Raw genomic sequence first — 17,713 nt, forward strand, 5'->3', positions numbered from 1 at the left:
CTTAACTCACCACATGCCCAGGGTGACATCTTTATATAGAGCTAGGGTTGTTTTGATGATGAGAGCAGAAATGTTTTATGAAGTGTTTTGCATAGCTCTCACCTAGTCATGCAGATAGCATATCATTAGCTATAGTGCAGCATGAGTGGGAGGAAGGAAACCCATCATGCAAGTAATATAACATGTCTTCACTTTACACAACATCCACATAACTGCATGCTTTTTCAAAGCAGTAAGACAATAGTTATGATCTACTCTATATATAGCGCTACAGAGATACATGAGAAAATAAACTAAATCTAGTCCAACGCAGTTTTTTGTCTCCATATAAAAATATAAAACTTAACACATCATGTACGTGTTGTCACTGCAGTAAGTACAACAGCAGCCACCACTAGCGCTACAGAAACAAGAGTAAGAAAGTAGAAACTAGCCCAACGCAGTTTGTTGTCTCCAGTCACACCACTGGAAATCAAGGGAGTTATTTCTTCCAGCTTCCCCCTCTTCAGACAAGACAAGCCTCCGAGAAGAGAGCCCGTCTTGAACAGTGCCTGAATGGTTGAGGGGGCTCGTAAGGCTCGCTCTGTGTGTGGGTGTGGGTGTGGGTGGGTTAAGAGAGATGAACGTTATGATTCTAAGAGCTAATTATGACTTTGAAATTGTTAAATTACGGGCACTCAAAGATATTGAAACTAAAACACAGTACATGCTCACCTGTTGAGGGCGACCTTGCTGCTAGGAAAGAGAAGGTGGTCAAGAACGCGAGCACAGTTACCAGGAACACCACCTCCCAAGCCATCACCACCCAGAATACGCGAATGCTCGGGTCCAGCAAATAAGCCCCCGTGGCTATGTTGACAACTATGTGTGTGTGGGAGGGGGGGCGGAATGAGTTAGGGCAAAGCAGCAAACAGTTAGAACAAAGTATGTTAATATAGAGATGGGAATTAAGGAAACTAATCTCTCAGCTAATAATTGTCTGTACCTTCCCCCTGACTTACGTGCTAGCAGCAAAGAGATGAGACCCACCACCTTCCCATGGAGGAGGTCAAATATCCACCTCCTGGGGTTGTCTGGGTTACATCGCAGGAGACCGATGATTGGCTATGGAGGGGAGGGTATTAGTTGTACTATAATTATATGCTAACTCACATTGACCAGGTGCAGGGCCATCACAAGTATTCCCACAGAGAAATGAGCCGTATTTAGTACCTGAAAATAGAGAGAACATTACATAAAAATCCATCCTATAAATGCCAGCTGTTTCTGCCCACCCTCAGTCTTCACCCACCTTCCCCTGACCGAGTGGAATAAGCCCGGGAGTGGCTTTATGGATATGACCGATAAACACTGAGGCGAAACCAACCGCCCCCACAACCACAGACGTCAGCATCAGAGCACGGTGGATCTGTATAGTCATCATTGTAGCACATCAGATAACACTTGACGTTTGCAACACAAGTTATGGCCTCTCAAAGTTAGCTACAAAAAAATTATTATATAGCCCATGCTTTTTCCCCGAAAAATGTCACTAATTAAAAAAAAAAGAGCTCAGTAATATTAAAATAATACATAAATTGAAACCGGACGTTCGCAACACAAGTTATGGCTGCTCAAAATTCAAAAACAGAACCATCAAAGCTTTAAACAACAGTCAGTGGATATCCTATAATCATTACAGCCACTAATTACCTGAAACCATCCTCCACTAGGTAGGGCCGGCTTCATGAACACAGGGAAGAAAATGGCCGTCACAACTAACAACGGCCATGTTATTAACATGAGTGAAGCGTGAGTCTTCACAAGAGCATTCTCAAAGTCCTTGTTCTCTCCAGTTGCTGTTCCGTTGCCATAGGTAATATTTATTTTTTTGTCACTGATCTCAGGGAGATGGGCAAAATCGTGAGCATTGAGAATGTCCAAAGTAGAGGCGTTCTTTGATCGCTTGCCAAACAGAACATAGAGGTCTTGGTTGAGGTTGATGTCAAACTCGTCTGATGGTAGGATACGCTTGATGACTCTGCGCGTGTGTGTGGGGGTGTGAGGGGGGTGGGTGGGGTAACAGTGAAATTAAGTTCTGTAGGAGTGTATAAGAGGGCTATGCTTTCATATCTTTGTATATGCATGTATAATTATGTATGTGCATTATAATTATTCTTTGATACTACTGTCTACATACATGTATACTTTTTGGTAACGTAGATGCTAGTTATAACACACTGATTACACACTCTCATGCATCATCACACAATGGTATACTAGAACTACAGCTTGCACAAGCTATAGGAGTATAGATATAATTAGCCCTCTTCCTCTTACTTGCAAGAAAGTCGTCCGTCCATGTATTTCCCCTCAAACAGATATACGTCCTGTATCTCGTCAGTGAGGCTAGTATGGGAGGGGCCACCAGGGTTGAACAGGTCTAGCACCACCATCTTGTCTCCCAGGCGATTGCAAGCCACTGCATCTGCCTCAAACTAGAGGAGCAAGCAATTATAGAGATTGGAAAAGGTTGCACAATAGGTCATTGGCCTCCGAGGTGCTCCCCATGAACAAGAATAATCAGAAAATAGAACTATAATTATTATAATAAACAAGTCAATATTCCAATGAAAATGTGTACATTCAATATAAATATTATATTATTCAATTCAAGTACATATACATGAATTCAAATAGCCCATGTATCTCACAGCAACACTTGCTATGATGCATGCAGATGCTCACCATGCCCGCAGAGTGAGTGAAGCCAACGCCCACCCATCCTTCCGCTTTACCCTCCATGTAGATATCCAACCAACTGTCGTTACCACGATTAGTATCTATGGCAACGTACACATTACAGTCGCCAATGCCACAACCTGATGGATTTTGAAACTGGAGCCGATATTTGTCTGGTGTTTTGATTGGTGGAAGAGTGTTACTAGGGGCAACGCTAACAGGGGGTGGTCCCTGGGAAGTGATGGTATATAATTAGTGAGAGCGTAGGATGATATCTAACTTACCAGTTGAGCAGCACTGAGCTGGTCAAAATGGACAGCCTTCTCTCTCATCACAGTATAGCTAAAGGGGGCGGGCGGTGCATGCATGGATATAAAGTATACCTGGAAAATTTGACGGGACGGGTATTATTATTTGGCAGATGAACCATTTGATGAACGTATTTGGCGGTTTTTAATTTAACGTCTCAGGCGTGGCTACTACTGCAATGACGTTGTGTCCACCGGATTTTAAATTTTGCCATCTTCGGTAAATCCGTCAAATCGCCAAATTAAAACACCTACCAAATTTTCCAGTTATACGCTATAGTAAGCTGTGATTTACAGAAATCATAATTATACATGCAGGAATAAGGAATTAACAGTTTCTCCAAACATGCCCAAATGTACAGTGCATTACAATGAACACCCCCTCGGTTCAAGCGAATTGTCACACACTCACAAGAAGTCCACAGTGCCATTGCTCAGTGGTGCTGTCCAGGTGAGCTGCACTAGGGAGCGGGGGAGAGCGTTGCTATGAGCTACAGTGGCCTGTGTATAGGGAGTACAATATTCATGACATCACATGTCGTGCATGCCCAAAGAGAGACAAGTATATGTAAGCAATATTCATACACTAAGCAAAGGGGGAGGAGGTTGGTCATATAGCTTACCAAAAGGATTATGTAAATTATAGACTAATAATTTGATAGAGTATGTAAAACTATGTACATGCACACCATAATTAATTAATTATGTGAAGGAAGAATAGTTGGACACAATGCACACAAACTAACCTCAGCAGACACGCCCCCCTGATCACAGCTGAGGGTCTTTGCTCCGTCACTGACGGCTGTGAACTGGCCAATCAGACGAGGAGCAGCAGGAGGGGGCGTGGCAGGGTCCCGAGCTTGTATTATAAATCCCTTGAAGAAGTGAGTTGTACCAACCAGCTCAACTGCACGATCGAGAGGAACTTGAGACAGTCATGACGATGCATCCACTCTTCTATAGTGTGCTATCACACTTAGCAGAACAACAGACCAGTATGTTGCGTACACTATAGATCTAGATTATACATGCAAAACCTCGACCATTGTGCTCGACTATAGATCTGATTATATATATACATGCAAAACCTCGACCATTATACTCGTCTAGATTTGATTTATATACATGCAAAACCTCACCATTATACTCGACTCCAGGCTCATAGTGAAAGGCTTTAGTAAGTGGAGGCTGCAACTGAAGCAGGTATCCACCATGTCCACTGTGTGAGGGTCCATGGGTTTGTAGGCTGGGGCTGAGCTCCTTGCACACTACATTGGGGTAGTCTGCAGCTGGAGGGCCGCTAGGATAGCCTGATACACTGCACAGCAGCAGCACTACTACTAAAAGAAACTCTTGCATCTTGCACTGCACTACTAGCTGCACTACTAGCACTGCTTCTTAGGCCGATTTTTTTTAAACATCGTGAGGAAAACCTCGTGACTTGAGCGGCGTAGAAGCGAGGATATTGAGAGGGTAGTTTCTCCTTATTATAGCCGCCCTCGCCATAATTATAATACAATACTGAACAGTCATCTCGGTAGTTTTATGCTAACTACTCTTTGTTCTAACTGCTACTGTTTGTTTGTTCACAGGTTGCTCTAAGGGAAGGCCACCATGACGATCACAGCCAACAGCATCGGCACAGACACGCCCACGTAGACAATGAACGCTCCCCAACGGAGGGGGGAATCTTTGGAGGGGGTCTTGCGTTCTGGTTCGCCCTCTACTTCCTTCTCTTTGTCTCCCGGTGAGGTCATCTCCATTGCCTGACTCTTGTCCTCACGGATGAACCCTCTGACAGAACTGTGAGCACAATCTGTGGGGAAAGGATGTTATACCTGAAACTCCATACTAGCATGGCACTTACTGCTCTGTTTGGTCTTGCAAGCATACACTGAGAAGAAGATGGCACCGCCGACAAGGATTATAACCTGGAACACAATCCACGCTATAAACACCCAGAGTGGAACTTGGTTGGGGGTGGGGGGACCAAAGGTTGAACTGCGGTCTCTTGTGAAGATAGAGAGGCCAAAGGCACAGTTCATAACTGATGGGGGGGTATTCATTGATGAATAGAATTTTTATATTTTATTTTTAAATGGTACTTACGAGCCAAGGTTTGTGACCAGAACCCAATCATGTGTCCATGTACCATGTTGAAGATCCAACGTCTGATAAAATTTACAAGTACATTTTATATAAAGTTAGATGTACATACATACCTCTTGTTGTCCGGTTTGCAGCGAAAAAGGGCAAGGATAGGCTGTCATAATAATTATACAGAACATAATAGTTAATAGTGAAATAATAATGAACTTACATTGGTGATTTGAAAGGCCACTATGACGATGCCAATAATCATGTGAGCTAAGTTCAGATTCTGTGTCGGAGGGAGGGGGTGGGGTAGGCTAGCATAGTACAATCAGAACATGCAGGCATGGACACTCACCCCACTCGTGTTCACGGGTCCCATCAATCCTACAAAGATGAGAATAAAGCCGATTAGCGTTATGACCAGTGAGATCAGCATGAGCACTCGATGGACCTGGATGGGTTCAGTTAATCATTAAACATACACACAGCAATATTTATATTATAGTGAACTCACTTGAAACCACTCTCCATTAGGCAGAGCCGGGCGCATAAACGTTGCAAAGAAGATGCCAATTGTAGCCAGCAGAGGCCATGCAATAATCATGAAGATGCCGTGAGCACGGATCAGGTTACCCGTGTGGACAGACTCTCCGACAACTCCCCTGGAGTTAGCAGGAGAGGAACGGGCGTTGGATACGGCACTGGCACCATTCCCGGAGTGGGACATAATACCGTTAGCCAAAGTGTTGTCAGCTGTGCGACGAGCAAATATCACATACAGACTGTCATCCAAATTTAAATCCTCTGAGTTCGATGGAACAATACGCTTGGACACACTGCATGGAGACGAAATAATTATTGTAACGGGTTAGTTTTAGTTTTAACATACGTGCAAGAAATCCTTCCATTGACGAAAGAGCCATTGAATAACCCGACGTCCTGTACAGTGTCTATGCTGTTGCTTCTCCCTGGCCCTTGAGGGTTCCAAGCATCCCATGCGCTGATCATATCATCCGTGCTGTTTCTCACACAAGTCACCACGTCAGCATTAAACTATTATAGAGGAATTATAATTATAGTACAGGGTTATGACTAGCCATCTTTGAGTGGGCGTTTTCTCAATACTGCTGTTTTACAGCTTCGAGTTTCCAAATCGCATAACTCAGGCATGGAACGAGGTGTGTGTACACTAAGCATATCATTGCGTAGGTAATTTTTTGCTCTATCATCTGGTATACAGATCGCAAAAATTATAGCTATATGGCATGGACACATGCAACTCACCATGTTAGCAGAGTCACTGAATCCCACAGCCACCCATCCTGCAGCTGTGCCCTCCATATAGATATCCAGGAATCCATCATCTCCAGTGTTGGTGTCTATACCAATGAACAGATCACAATCAGCACGAGAGCAACCGGTGGGACTGAGTATCTGCAGGCGGTACTCTTCAGGAGCTCTCACAGGAGCCATGGTAGGAATAGCGCTAGTAGAGGCAGTGGTGACAGTGTAACGGACAGCACTGGGAGCTCTAGTGGATGGCTGAGCAGGATTTACAGCATGACTTTGAAGGGAATCGAGTGATGTCGACACGGTGATACGACGAGCGTAGAGTACATAGAGGTCAGTTGACAGGTCCAGGTCCTCCCCCGCTCCATTCAGAGCAATCCTCTTGGATACACTAAATGAGAACAGACAAATTAGAAAATTAATTGGAATTTCTTAATGGTTCGTGTAATCATGCCTCAGGGTGTAATAAATTGTTACAATGGCGTACGTGCAAGAAAGCCTTGTGTTAGTAGCATTATAGCTTGAAGTGTAGAGGGTTACGTCTTGAAGAGTGTCTCGGGTGTTGTTTCTTGTACCAGCGGGGAGGTTCCAACCATCAATGGCCACAATGTCACCATCCACTCTGTTGCAGGCCACCACATCCGCTGAAAACTGCCAAAGGTCATGTGGACATGTTATGCAACGGTTGAGTCTATAAAAACAAGTCTAAGCCTGTGATAATGTCTAAATAAACAACTTGACCCCACGCAGACAATGTTTTGATTAACACTATTGGTAAGGAGGCCATGCGCAAAGTTATTTGTTCTTGTGCTTGGAATTTGGTAGCTTTCCCCAAAAAATTAAATATCATGTGACTCCAATTCAGAGGCACTAAAAGTACGTCACGAATAGCTTTCCCAAAACAGTATTGGTAAAGGAGGCCATGCAAAGTCAATTTGTTCTTGTGCGCTTGGCTTTCCCAAAAATAGCTTTCCCAAAAAGTTAAATATCATGTGACTCCAATTCAGAGGCACTAAAAGTACGTCATAAACAATTATAATTATGACTAAAAATTAATTATACTTTCGCTTATTATCGGCTCATTTATAGAAATAGTAGCCTGAGAAACTACAAATTTGTTTGGCCTAATAGATTGTAGTGGATTCAATATCTTTGTATATAATTATACCTACCATACTACGAGTTTCACTGAATCCCACAGCCACCCATCCTGCAGCTGTGCCCTCCATATAGATATCCAGGAATCCATCATCTCCAGTGTTGGTGTCTATACCAATGAACACGTTGCAGTCAGCACGAGAGCAGCCCTCAGGGTGGGAGCGAACAAATCTGTACTCGTCAGGTGATCGTACGGGAGCAGTGGTTGTCCCAGCAGGGAGGTCGATGGGAGGAGCCATGGTGGTGGGAGGAGGCATGGTGGTGGGAGCTGGTGTCTGGGGGAGAGGGTGGCAATCAGATTATTGAAGATCCACTGTACTTCAGACTTCATCTGCTGATACATAATCATACGCATGCATAATGATTGTGGTTGACAAAGAAAGAGGGCAAGGCCCATGAATCTACTTGAGGCCTCCCCATGGGGGGGGGCTAGGATCATGATTATCCATGAATAAGGTTACGGCTACATTGCACATACTGTCACTCCCACTAGACTTGCACTAATGGCATCGTAATGCATGGCCTGAACACGAACAACAGTGTAGCTGTATGGTGGAAATGACAATTCAAATATATAAATTGCTATACATAACTCCACTCACTAAAAGTCCACATCCCCTGCAGTCATGGGGGCTGTCCAGGTGAACTGCACTGAGGTGGCATCAGCTTGATTTTGGGAGTGGGCAATGGTAGCCTGTGGACAAAATAATTATAATTATAGAATGCATTATGTACAGAACACTAAAATTAATGTCATCTATTCAGTCAGTTTATCCTAACAGCATTCTCAATAAGTGTTAACATTACCTCATTAGCTGCTCCTGCCATTAGATCACAGGCCAGTGTTTGTTGACCGCTGACAGTCTGGAAGGAACCCAGTAGCATTGGATCTACTCCAACACTAGGAGTGTCACCAGGCATTCTGGCTTGGACTAGGAAACCACGGATGCTATTTCCAAATAGACGAACTAGAAAAAACAATTATAATTAGATACAGAAAAATAGGTAACTAGATCTACGTATCAATACAACGCACTCGTGTAAACAGTGCCAGTCTCGTAAGTGAATCCATTGGTAGCTGTTGCCATTGTAGGAGATATCTCCAGTCTGTATCCACCATCTCCAGATTGAGGGTCACCATGGTTGTTACGGTTTGGGGTCATCTGCTGGCATACCAGGGCTTCATTGGCACTGGGACTGAGAGGTGGACCCGAGGACATGCCAGTCACTGCATGGAGACTGCAGCAGGTTACAAAGAACGCTAACAGGAGGACTCGCATCTTGAGAGCAGATCTAGATCACTATAAAAAATAATCCCTTATAAATTTTTGCTGTGACTTTTAGTGACACACCCATCCATAGAAGCTAAGCTATATAGGCGTTCCCAGGCCGATTTTTCTCTTTTATATATTTTACAGAAAGCATCCTGGCGTTATTTTAGAGACAACTCGGCCTGAGGATTGTATCTGCATTTCCAGTATTGCGAAATTAATGCATTGGAAATTGCATGCTCAGTTGCAATGCAACAAATCTACAGTGGAACCTCCATTAACGACCATACGTCCATAGATTAAAGAGGTTGTTTTCTCGTTAAACATTGATCTTTATATAGTGCACATCATTACGCTCACTGGGCACTGCAATGACACGATGACGTTAAACACGACTCTCCATGCATGGCCTGCAACTTGTATTGACATTTTTATTGTTGAATGAACAACAGAAAACACACTAAATCTATCAACACTAAATCTATCTAACTACGATAATTAGTACACAATTGTTAATTTTGTTCACGCGTTGGCTGACATCTAAAGTGAGGTTACCATAACGATCACAGTCAGCAGCATTGTAACAATGCCAAACATACTCTCTCGCATCGCACCAGAGGTGGAGGAGGCAGGAGAGAAACGGGCGCTGGATACGCCACGGGCACCATTCCCAGCCCCGGAGTGGGTCATAATGCCGTTAGCCAAAGTGTTGTCAGTTGTGCGACGAGCATAATTATATCACCCACAGGTTGTCATTCAAGTTTAAATCCTCCGAGTTCGATGGAACAATACGCTTGGACACACTGCACAGAGGATGTATACAATTATTTCTGAGACAATTCGGTTCTAACATACGTGCAAGAAATCCTTCCATTGACGAAAGAGCCATTGAATAATCCCACGTCCTGTACAGTGTCTATGCTGTTGCTTCTCCCTTGAGGGTTCCAAGCATCCCATGCGCTGATCCTATCATCCATGCTGTTTCTCACACAAGTCACCACGTCAGCATTAAACTAGAGGAATATATAGTACAGGCGGGTAACCGGATACTAACACAATATAGCCGCATGGACACAACTCACCATGTCAGCAGTTTCACTGAATCCCACAGCCACCCATCCTGCAGCTGTACCCTCCATATAGATATCCAGGAATCCATCATCTCCAGTGTTGGTGTCTATACCAATGAACAGATCACAACTAGCACGAGAGCAACCGGTGGGACTGAGTATCTGCAGGCGGTAATCTTCAGGAGCTCTCACAGGAGCCATGGTAGGAATAGCGCTAGTAGAGGCAGTGGTGACAGTGTAACGGACAGCACTGGGAGCTCTAGTGGATGGCTGAGCAGGATTTACAGCATGACTTTGAAGGGAATCGAGTGATGTCGACGCGGTGATACGACGAGCGTAGAGTACATAGAGGTCAGTTGACAGGTCCAGGTCCTCCCCCGCTCCATTCAGAGCAATCCTCTTGGATACACTAAATGAGAACAGACAAATTATAAAATTCTAATGTAAGTGCGTAATCATGACTCAGGATGTAATAAACGGTTACATGCAATGGCGTACGTGCAAGAGAGCCTTGTATTAGCAGGATCATAGTTTGAAGTGTAGAGGGTTACGTCTTGAAGAGTGTCTGGGATGTTGTCCCGTGTGTTAGCAGGGAGGTTCCAACCATCAATGGCTACAATGTCACCATCCACTCTGTTGCAAGCCACCACATCCGCCGAGAACTGCGAAGGTCACGTGCATGCATGGATATGTTACGCAACGTTTTATAAAAACAAATCTAAGCAAACCACTTGACCCACAAACAAACAAACAGATTGACTTAGTGGTAATAAAAACGTATACAGTAGATTCAAACATTTACCATATTAGGAGAGTCACTGAATCCCACAGCCACCCATCCTTCAGCTGTGCCCTCCATATAGATATCCAGGAACCTATCATCTCCAGCGTTGGTGTCTATACCAATGAACACGTTGCAGTCAGCACGAGAGCAGCCCTCAGGGTGGGAGCGGACAAATCTGTAGTCATCAGGTGATCGAACAGGAGCAGTCTGGGGGAGGGGGACAATCAGATTACTATAGCGGGAAATTTTCGTGGGAGTTTTTATCCCGGTTTTAATTTTCGCGTTAACTGCTCTGCCATCAAAACACGCAAAATGTTGAACCTCACGAAAATGTCCCGCTATACGGTATTGAAGATCCACTGTAGTATTACCATACCAGGACACTATTACCGTATAGAGGGTAATTTTCGGGGGACAAAACATTCGTGGTTCAACAATATTGAGACATTTCGTGGGTAATATTTTCGTGGTTGGAGCTTGAACTGCAGGTAAAGGTAGGCAAGGTCGCTTCATTCGTGGGTAAAATATTCGTGGTCAGAGCTTCAACCACGAAAACCACGAATATTTTGCACCACGAAAATTACCAGCTATACGGTATGCAACAGCATGCACCTGTGCATATATACAACCACAATTATAGAAAGAAGCCATGTATAATCGTGGGATAAGGTTACGGCTATTGCACATACCGTCACTCCCACTTGACTTGCACTAATGGCGTCGAAATGTGTGGCCTGAACACGAACAACAGTGTAGCTGGATGGGGGAATGATAATTCAAATATACCAATTGCTACAGAATTCCACTCACTAAAAGTCCACATCCCCTGCAGTCATGGGGGCTGTCCAATTGAACTGCACTGAGGTGGCATCAGCTTGATTTTGTGAGTGGGCAATGGTGGCCTGTAACAAATTAACATGGTTATAACTGTATACAGAACTCTAGTCACCTAACAGTATTCTCAATTAAGGCCATCCAAGCAACCTGTTTCACAGACTTTCATCAGGCTATAGAAGAATGTGATATAGTATAGCGTCTTTATTTTCGAGGAGCTAATATTTCACAGATCTAAACATTTCGAGAGATTTACTTTCGAGGATAGAGAATATATGGGGTGCCGTTTGTCTCAAAACTAATAAAGAGTCGATGTTTACCAACAAGGTCGATGTTTACCTACCAGATCGATGTTTAGAGACAAATTTATGCTTATCAGATCGATGTTTAGCAACCAGATCGATGTTTAGCATGCAACCAGATCGATGTTTAGCAAAGCTACCAGATCACACAAAGTGCAGATATTAGGGCGTGGTTTCTTGTGATACTTAATTAGAATTATGAATTGTGCTAGCTAGTTGCAAGATGTTATAGCCATTGCTCTTACTACTGCTGTTACAAACAGCGGTTTACTTAGTAGATTCTGAAGATGAAAATAGCACATATAGAGAAAGCCCTACAGTAAATAGAGAGTTTGATAACTGGATTTTTGAGGCACTAAAATTTCAATTGCGAAAGTTTAGCTCCTGGAAAATAAAGAGGTTTCCCCAAACCCCTGTATGTTGTGACAAGCCTCATAAGGGTGAGAGTGGGAGTTGTGGTTTCCTTTTTATAGAGTCTAACCAATTACCGGGATGAGTGGCCACTACATGCATGGCTTCTGTAAATGTGTTAAGGTAACGTTCAAGAGTAACTTTAAACATGAATAGGAGGTACCATTAACTATTTTACTTAAATCGTTCCATAGAAAACAGCTGTTAATAATATTTGAAACAGTTAACTCTTGTCTGCCTGAACAGGAATGCTTAATTGTGCAATCTATAGTTGCTATGCAGGTTGTTGGCTTCCCCAAACCGGGTAAGGTGCATTGGTAAATAAGCCTTGTAAGGATGGGAGTTTCCTCTTAGAATTAGGCTTCCCCACCACACTAGTAAGTGTGGTAACAAATAGAGACCCACTTGTACTCCATGAAACATGTAATTAAGTATTAACATTACCTCATTAGCTGCTCCTACCATCAGATCACAGTCTAGTGTTTGCTGACCGTTGCCAGGCTGGAAGGAACCCAGTAGCATTGGATTTACTCCAACACCAGGAGTGTTACCAGGCATTCTGGCTTGGACTAGAAAACCACGGATACTATTTCCAGCTAGACGAACTAGAAAAAACAATGATTAGATACAGAAAAATAGGTAACTATGTATCAATACAACGCACTCGTGTAAACAGTGTCAGTCTCGTAAGTGAATCCATTGGTAGCTGTTGCCATTGTAGGAGATATCTCCAGTCTGTATCCACCATCTCCAGATTGAGGGTCACCATGGTTGTTAGAGTTTGGGGTCATCTGCTGGCATACCAGGGCTTCATTGGCAGGGGTATCGATAGGTGGACCCGAGGACATGCCAGTCACTGCATGGAGACTGCAGCAGGTTACAAAGAACGCTAACAGGAGGGCTCGCATCTTGATATCAAATCTAGATCGTTTATTTACTGCTAACAGTAAAATCATAGATACTATAGAATGGTAGACCGTACAGTATTAATTAAAAGGGCTGCATGTTGTGGCCATTATATAGAACAATGAGCATGCGCATTTAGTTTGCCTCGATTCCAAGCCGCCTGGAACTCAGAGATTTTTCCACACCTGTTTACCCTGTGCGCGTGCGCAGGGCACAGCAGAGGTGAACAGAAGCTCTGAGTTCAAAGGCCGCTTTGAAATTTACAATCAGGTTGCACAATGTTAGTCTGTTGTTAGCAGCACTGCTAGCATTGGACTTGGAGGTCTCGGTCCCAAGGACAATGCTAGATCTGTCCCATAGTTCCAGTAGAACTCCAAAATTTGAAGACAAAAATTAATATGTACTGTAGCACAAGCCACACAGTATTAAAGGAAGTGAAGATACCAGACTATTTTGGTAGACCGAGACGTTGCAGATCTCAAGGATTGCTTTCACTTGCACAGTACGGCCTGGGAAGTGGTGAAACAAAAAGTGAGATAGTATGAAACGTATCGAGTTGATGGACATAGTGGAAAAGAAGAAACAAGAGTGGAGGTGGTGGGAAGGGTCTCAGTCTTTACTGATACTAGATATCTACATCAGACATGTATCTATATATACCATGTACCAGCTAGCTATTTAGACTATCTTACTTGTGCCATAGATAGTACAGGGTACATGGTTCACCACAAGGAGGCTAGCAGCGACTGCAGTCTGCTCCCCCTAGTGCCAGGCCCTAGCTAGCTAGCTAGCTCCAGGGGCGGATCCAGAAAGGGGGGGCTAGTAGAAAGGGGCAAAGCCCCATACGAGGGTGGTGGAGCCACCCAGGGGGTGGGTATGGGAGGGGGAGCATCCCCCTCCCGGCGACATTTTTTGCTTTTTACAATTTGCTCACACTTTACCTTTGAACTGTCATATTAATAAGTGAATACTGAATATGAAAAAGTTAATACAAAAAACTCGTTCTAATCAACAAAAGGATGTATACTGTAGATGTTACATCTACATTCATGCACTCTTGGTACATGAAAGAATCACAATGCCTACCCAGACTGCACTGAGAGTGAGAGGAGGTAAGGCTGCTTCCTTGCAACTAGCTGAAAAAGTCTGAGATATGCTCCATGTTGCAGCTCAACAGCATGCACAATAGCCTCCTTCACAAGGCCTAGGAAGAGAGGCCTGGGATATGAGGCTACAAAACATTGCACAAGGAGCTGACTCAGCAACAGCAATAGGGTCTAGTTGACCTATGCACTTTATTAGTTCTAGCTAGCTATAGCTAGCTAGTATGTCCAGCTAGCTAGCCTACATCCTTTATACTCTTAGTAGCTAGACTTGGCTGTTGTCTAGCATCTCTTAAGTCAGTGAGTCTACATGCAGATGCATAAGTAACAAGTTGGTGGCAAAATTGTTGTAACCTCAGACTAGCAATACATAGGTAGTTTTTCAAAAGGGGGGGCTTCAGCTCCTCAAAACCACCCCCTGGATCCGCCCCTGAGTTCGCTCTGAAGAACTTGAAATGATTTTGACAGTTTGCCATTGTTTTGACGTTGCCGCAAGCCTGCAAGGTTCAAAGGTCGACGTTGGACATATTCCTGATTGTACCTGTATTGACACACCCAATAGAAGAGAAGAGGCGTCCCAAGCCGATTTTTTCTCTTTTAGATCTACATAATACAGAAAGCCTAGCGTTAATTTTTTTTTGGGAAATTGCATACATGTACTCAGTTACACATGCAACTACAGTGGAACCTCCATTAACGACCATAGATTAAACATCAACATTGATGTTTATATTATAGTGCACATCATTATGCTCACTGGGCACTGCAATGACACGATGACGTTAAACACGACTCTCCATGCATGGCCTGCAACTTGTATTGACATTTTTATTATTGAATGATTGAGCCACGATTATTTTAGTAAACAACAGAAAACACACTAATCTATCAACACACTAAATCTATCCTGAACTACGATATTTAGTACAATTGTTAATTTTGTTCACGTTGGCTAACATCTAAAGTGAGGTTACCATGACGATCACAGCCAGCAGCATTGGAACAATGCCAAAGATACTCTCTCGTATTGCACCAGAGGTCTGGGGGGGGGGGGGGCAATCAAATTAATTATTACCATACCAGGACTTTATGCACCTGTGCCAGTGTATATCATGTATATAATAATTATTATAATTATCAGGAGCCCATAAATAAGAGAAGGGGCGGCTAATTTTTCAACGTATACTCGGGATGACGTTTCGTAATTGCTGGTGAAACCGCACTTCCTTGTACATGGAAGCAACTAAGTGCTTGCAAACCGCAGCCCTGTATTGCGTATAACACGTGTAGGGATTCAACCACTTAGTGACTCTGCATAATAATTATATGGAAATGCGGTCATGCATGCACTTATGAAACGTGATCCCCATTGTCAGCCGCTCCTTGTCTTATTTATAATTATATAGGCTCCTGATTATATACAAGGTTGGTTAGGGTAATTATGCGTGGTTATTCTATTTTTGTGTCAATTTATAAGAGCAGTAAGTAAGCGTTATTGGTATCTATAATTATGCCGACTTGTACTAACATAGCGATAATGATTCAATACCTTTCGCGGGGTGAAATACAATACCCTAACCTTAAGCCATGCATGTATGAATGATTGTGATCAACATAAACCAATGAACAATGTACCCCTGGGGTAATCTATATATAGGATCAAGACTATATATGGTATGGCTACATTGCACATACTTGACTTGCACTAATGGCATCGTAATGTGTGAGCCGAACACGAACAACCGTGTAGCTGTATGGGGAAATGATAATTCAATATACAAATTGCTATACAGAATTCCACTCACTAAAAGTCCACATCCCCTGCAGTCATGGGGGCTGTCCAGGTGAACTGCACTGAGGTGGCACCAGCTTGACTTTGGGAGTGGGCAATGGTAGCCTGTGGACAAAATATAATTTTGATACCAAGAGTGCATGGCCTCGAGGCGATCAAGGGATACGGTAAAGCTGATGCATGTGTGTGTGTGTGTCTGCTGTAACTTGCATTGTAACTTGTTAGTTGCAATGCGACTAAAACAATAATAGGCTTCTATATATAGTCACGTGGATTTTGATTTGTAAAGTTTCAATCGCGAAAGTTCAGCTCCTCGAAAAAATAAAGAGGTTAGAGGCTTCCCCAAACCCCTGTAAGTTGTGGTAACAGAGGTAAGGAGTGGGTGGGTGTGGGAGTTTTGGTTTCCAAATCATCAATCAATGAATATATTCAACAAGACTGGGTAACACACAATAGGCCACTATATAGCCTCTCGAGGTGCTCCACATGTCGAATAAAAATGCTAAAATGTATAGGGTATATAATCACTAACTGAATGCGACTCTTGACTGCCTGCCTGAACAGTAGTGCTTGATTGTGCAATCTAGTTGTTTTGCAGGTTGTATATAGGCTTCCCCATTGCAAACCGCGTAAATTGTTGTAGCATGTATAAGCCTTATAAGAGTGAGGGTTTCCTCTTAGTTCCCTACCGCACTGGTAAGTGCATGTGGTAACAAACAGAGACCCATGCACTTGTACTGCTCGGCTTAAGTGTTAACATTACCTCATTTGCTGCTCCTGCCATCAGATCACAGGCCAGTGTTTGCTGACCGCTGACAGTCTGGAAGGAACCCAGTAGCATTGGATTTACTCCAACACTAGGAGTGTTACCAGGCATTCTGGCTTGGACTAGGAAACCACGGATACTATTTCCAAATAGACGAACTAGAAAAAACATCATTGATTATAACTATAATTATAGACACAGGTATAACTATACGTATCAATGCAACGCACTGGTGTAAACAGTGTTATTCTCGTAAGTGAATCCATTGGTAGCTGTTGCCATTGTAGGAGAGATCTCCAGCCTATATCCACCATCTCCAGATTGAGGGGCACCATGGGCACCAGGGTTAGGGGTCATCTGCTGGCATACCAGAGCTTCATTGGCACTGGGACTGAGAGGTGGACCCGAGGACATGCCAGTAACTGCATGGAGACTGCAGCAGGTTACAAAGAACGCTAACAGGAGGACTCGCATCTTGAGGCAGACCTAGATCACTTATTGTTAATACTGCAGGCAAGGCTCTTGACAAGGGCTGTTAGTTTGCCCCGATTCTAGGCCGCCCTTGAAACTCGGAGATCGGGCGTACCGGAAAGCAATATTGTCCTACTGCAGGGGCGTAGCCAGACTTTGGGACAGGGGCGCCGCGAAATTTTTGTGGCCACCCCCACTTCCGGTACCACACCCTCTTGATTGGGGCACACCTACTGCTTATTGACATGACTTTTTTACATGTTTGTGAGAAGCTAGCTAGCTATAGACGTAACATACTAGGCATGCAGGTACCAATTGTGTATTGCTAGTCTAGCTGAGCAACAATAAAATGTCATTTACCTGAGAGGTTTCATGTGGCTGAGATTGTTCTAAACTTGTACACTTCCTGAATAAAGTTGTGCTTAGAGCTGA

At 43.5% G+C, this 17,713-nt stretch overlaps 3 protein-coding genes across 6 annotated transcripts in view; all 3 read right to left on the reverse strand.

Annotated features, from left to right (window-relative positions):
• Nucleotides 1-187: 187 nt before the first annotated feature.
• On the reverse strand, nucleotides 188-4,475 carry LOC135335244 (putative ferric-chelate reductase 1). Its single transcript, XM_064530672.1, has 12 exons — nucleotides 4,169-4,475; nucleotides 3,776-3,936; nucleotides 3,442-3,530; nucleotides 3,006-3,063; nucleotides 2,728-2,952; nucleotides 2,320-2,477; nucleotides 1,693-2,020; nucleotides 1,292-1,408; nucleotides 1,153-1,212; nucleotides 1,002-1,104; nucleotides 715-861; nucleotides 188-583 (listed from the first exon to the last, which is right to left on the reverse strand). Exons 1-12 carry the CDS (start codon nucleotides 4,386-4,388, stop codon nucleotides 351-353), a joined length of 1,899 nt encoding a protein of 632 aa, XP_064386742.1. The 5' UTR covers nucleotides 4,389-4,475; the 3' UTR covers nucleotides 188-350.
• Nucleotides 4,476-4,503: 28 nt separating this feature from the next.
• Nucleotides 4,504-17,713, reverse strand: part of LOC135335240 (putative ferric-chelate reductase 1) — a 28,237-nt gene continuing 15,027 nt past the window's right edge. The window contains exons 1-15 of one of the 4 annotated variants that reach the window (XM_064530665.1): nucleotides 12,908-13,255; nucleotides 12,688-12,848; nucleotides 11,507-11,598; nucleotides 11,386-11,452; nucleotides 10,715-10,903; nucleotides 10,411-10,574; nucleotides 9,925-10,321; nucleotides 6,013-6,176; nucleotides 5,638-5,959; nucleotides 5,479-5,574; nucleotides 5,350-5,409; nucleotides 5,252-5,292; nucleotides 5,139-5,200; nucleotides 4,897-5,076; nucleotides 4,504-4,845 (exon numbers count right to left, since the gene is read on the reverse strand). In XM_064530665.1, the coding sequence (XP_064386735.1) occupies nucleotides 4,628-4,845; nucleotides 4,897-5,076; nucleotides 5,139-5,200; nucleotides 5,252-5,292; nucleotides 5,350-5,409; nucleotides 5,479-5,574; nucleotides 5,638-5,959; nucleotides 6,013-6,176; nucleotides 9,925-10,321; nucleotides 10,411-10,574; nucleotides 10,715-10,903; nucleotides 11,386-11,452; nucleotides 11,507-11,598; nucleotides 12,688-12,848; nucleotides 12,908-13,199 (2,505 nt within the window). In that variant the 5' untranslated portion in view covers nucleotides 13,200-13,255 and the 3' untranslated portion in view covers nucleotides 4,504-4,627. Of the gene's footprint in view, nucleotides 4,846-4,896; nucleotides 5,077-5,138; nucleotides 5,201-5,251; nucleotides 5,293-5,349; nucleotides 5,410-5,478; nucleotides 5,575-5,637; nucleotides 5,960-6,012; nucleotides 6,177-6,407; nucleotides 6,805-6,900; nucleotides 7,065-7,585; nucleotides 7,847-8,049; nucleotides 8,117-8,173; nucleotides 8,266-8,317; nucleotides 8,540-8,607; nucleotides 8,927-9,924; nucleotides 10,322-10,410; nucleotides 10,575-10,714; nucleotides 10,904-11,385; nucleotides 11,453-11,506; nucleotides 11,599-12,687; nucleotides 12,849-12,907; nucleotides 13,256-17,713 lie in introns of those variants that run through there. The other 3 variants (XM_064530664.1, XM_064530667.1, XM_064530666.1) reach the window with 3 other exon arrangements.
• On the reverse strand, nucleotides 15,078-17,377 carry LOC135335246 (uncharacterized). The gene is made up of 5 exons (XM_064530676.1): nucleotides 17,041-17,377; nucleotides 16,808-16,968; nucleotides 16,058-16,149; nucleotides 15,948-16,002; nucleotides 15,078-15,292 (listed from the first exon to the last, which is right to left on the reverse strand). The coding sequence occupies exons 1-5, from the start codon at nucleotides 17,282-17,284 to the stop codon at nucleotides 15,212-15,214; spliced, it is 633 nt and encodes a 210-aa protein (XP_064386746.1). The 5' UTR covers nucleotides 17,285-17,377; the 3' UTR covers nucleotides 15,078-15,211.

Source organism: Halichondria panicea, chromosome 4, assembly GCF_963675165.1.
Source record: "Halichondria panicea chromosome 4, odHalPani1.1, whole genome shotgun sequence".
Lineage (NCBI taxonomy): Eukaryota > Metazoa > Porifera > Demospongiae > Suberitida > Halichondriidae > Halichondria > Halichondria panicea.

Bases quoted from the DNA above. Each gene is read 5' to 3' on its own strand.
- LOC135335244 (XM_064530672.1), bottom strand. From the start codon at position 4,388: ATGCAAGAGTTTCTTTTAGTAGTAGTGCTGCTGCTGTGCAGTGTATCA. The intron at 1,213-1,291 runs GTGGGTGAAGAC...CTCTATTTTCAG, and splicing joins TTCCACTCGGTCAGGGGAAG to GTACTAAATACGGCTCATTT. The intron at 862-1,001 runs GTAAGTCAGGGG...ACACACACATAG, and splicing joins CATCTCTTTGCTGCTAGCAC to TTGTCAACATAGCCACGGGG.
- LOC135335246 (XM_064530676.1), bottom strand. From the start codon at position 17,284: ATGCGAGTCCTCCTGTTAGCGTTCTTTGTAACCTGCTGCAGTCTCCAT. The intron at 16,150-16,807 runs GTAATGTTAACA...TTTTGTCCACAG, and splicing joins TGGCAGGAGCAGCAAATGAG to GCTACCATTGCCCACTCCCA. The intron at 16,003-16,057 runs GTGAGTGGAATT...TTCCCCATACAG, and splicing joins GCAGGGGATGTGGACTTTTA to CTACACGGTTGTTCGTGTTC.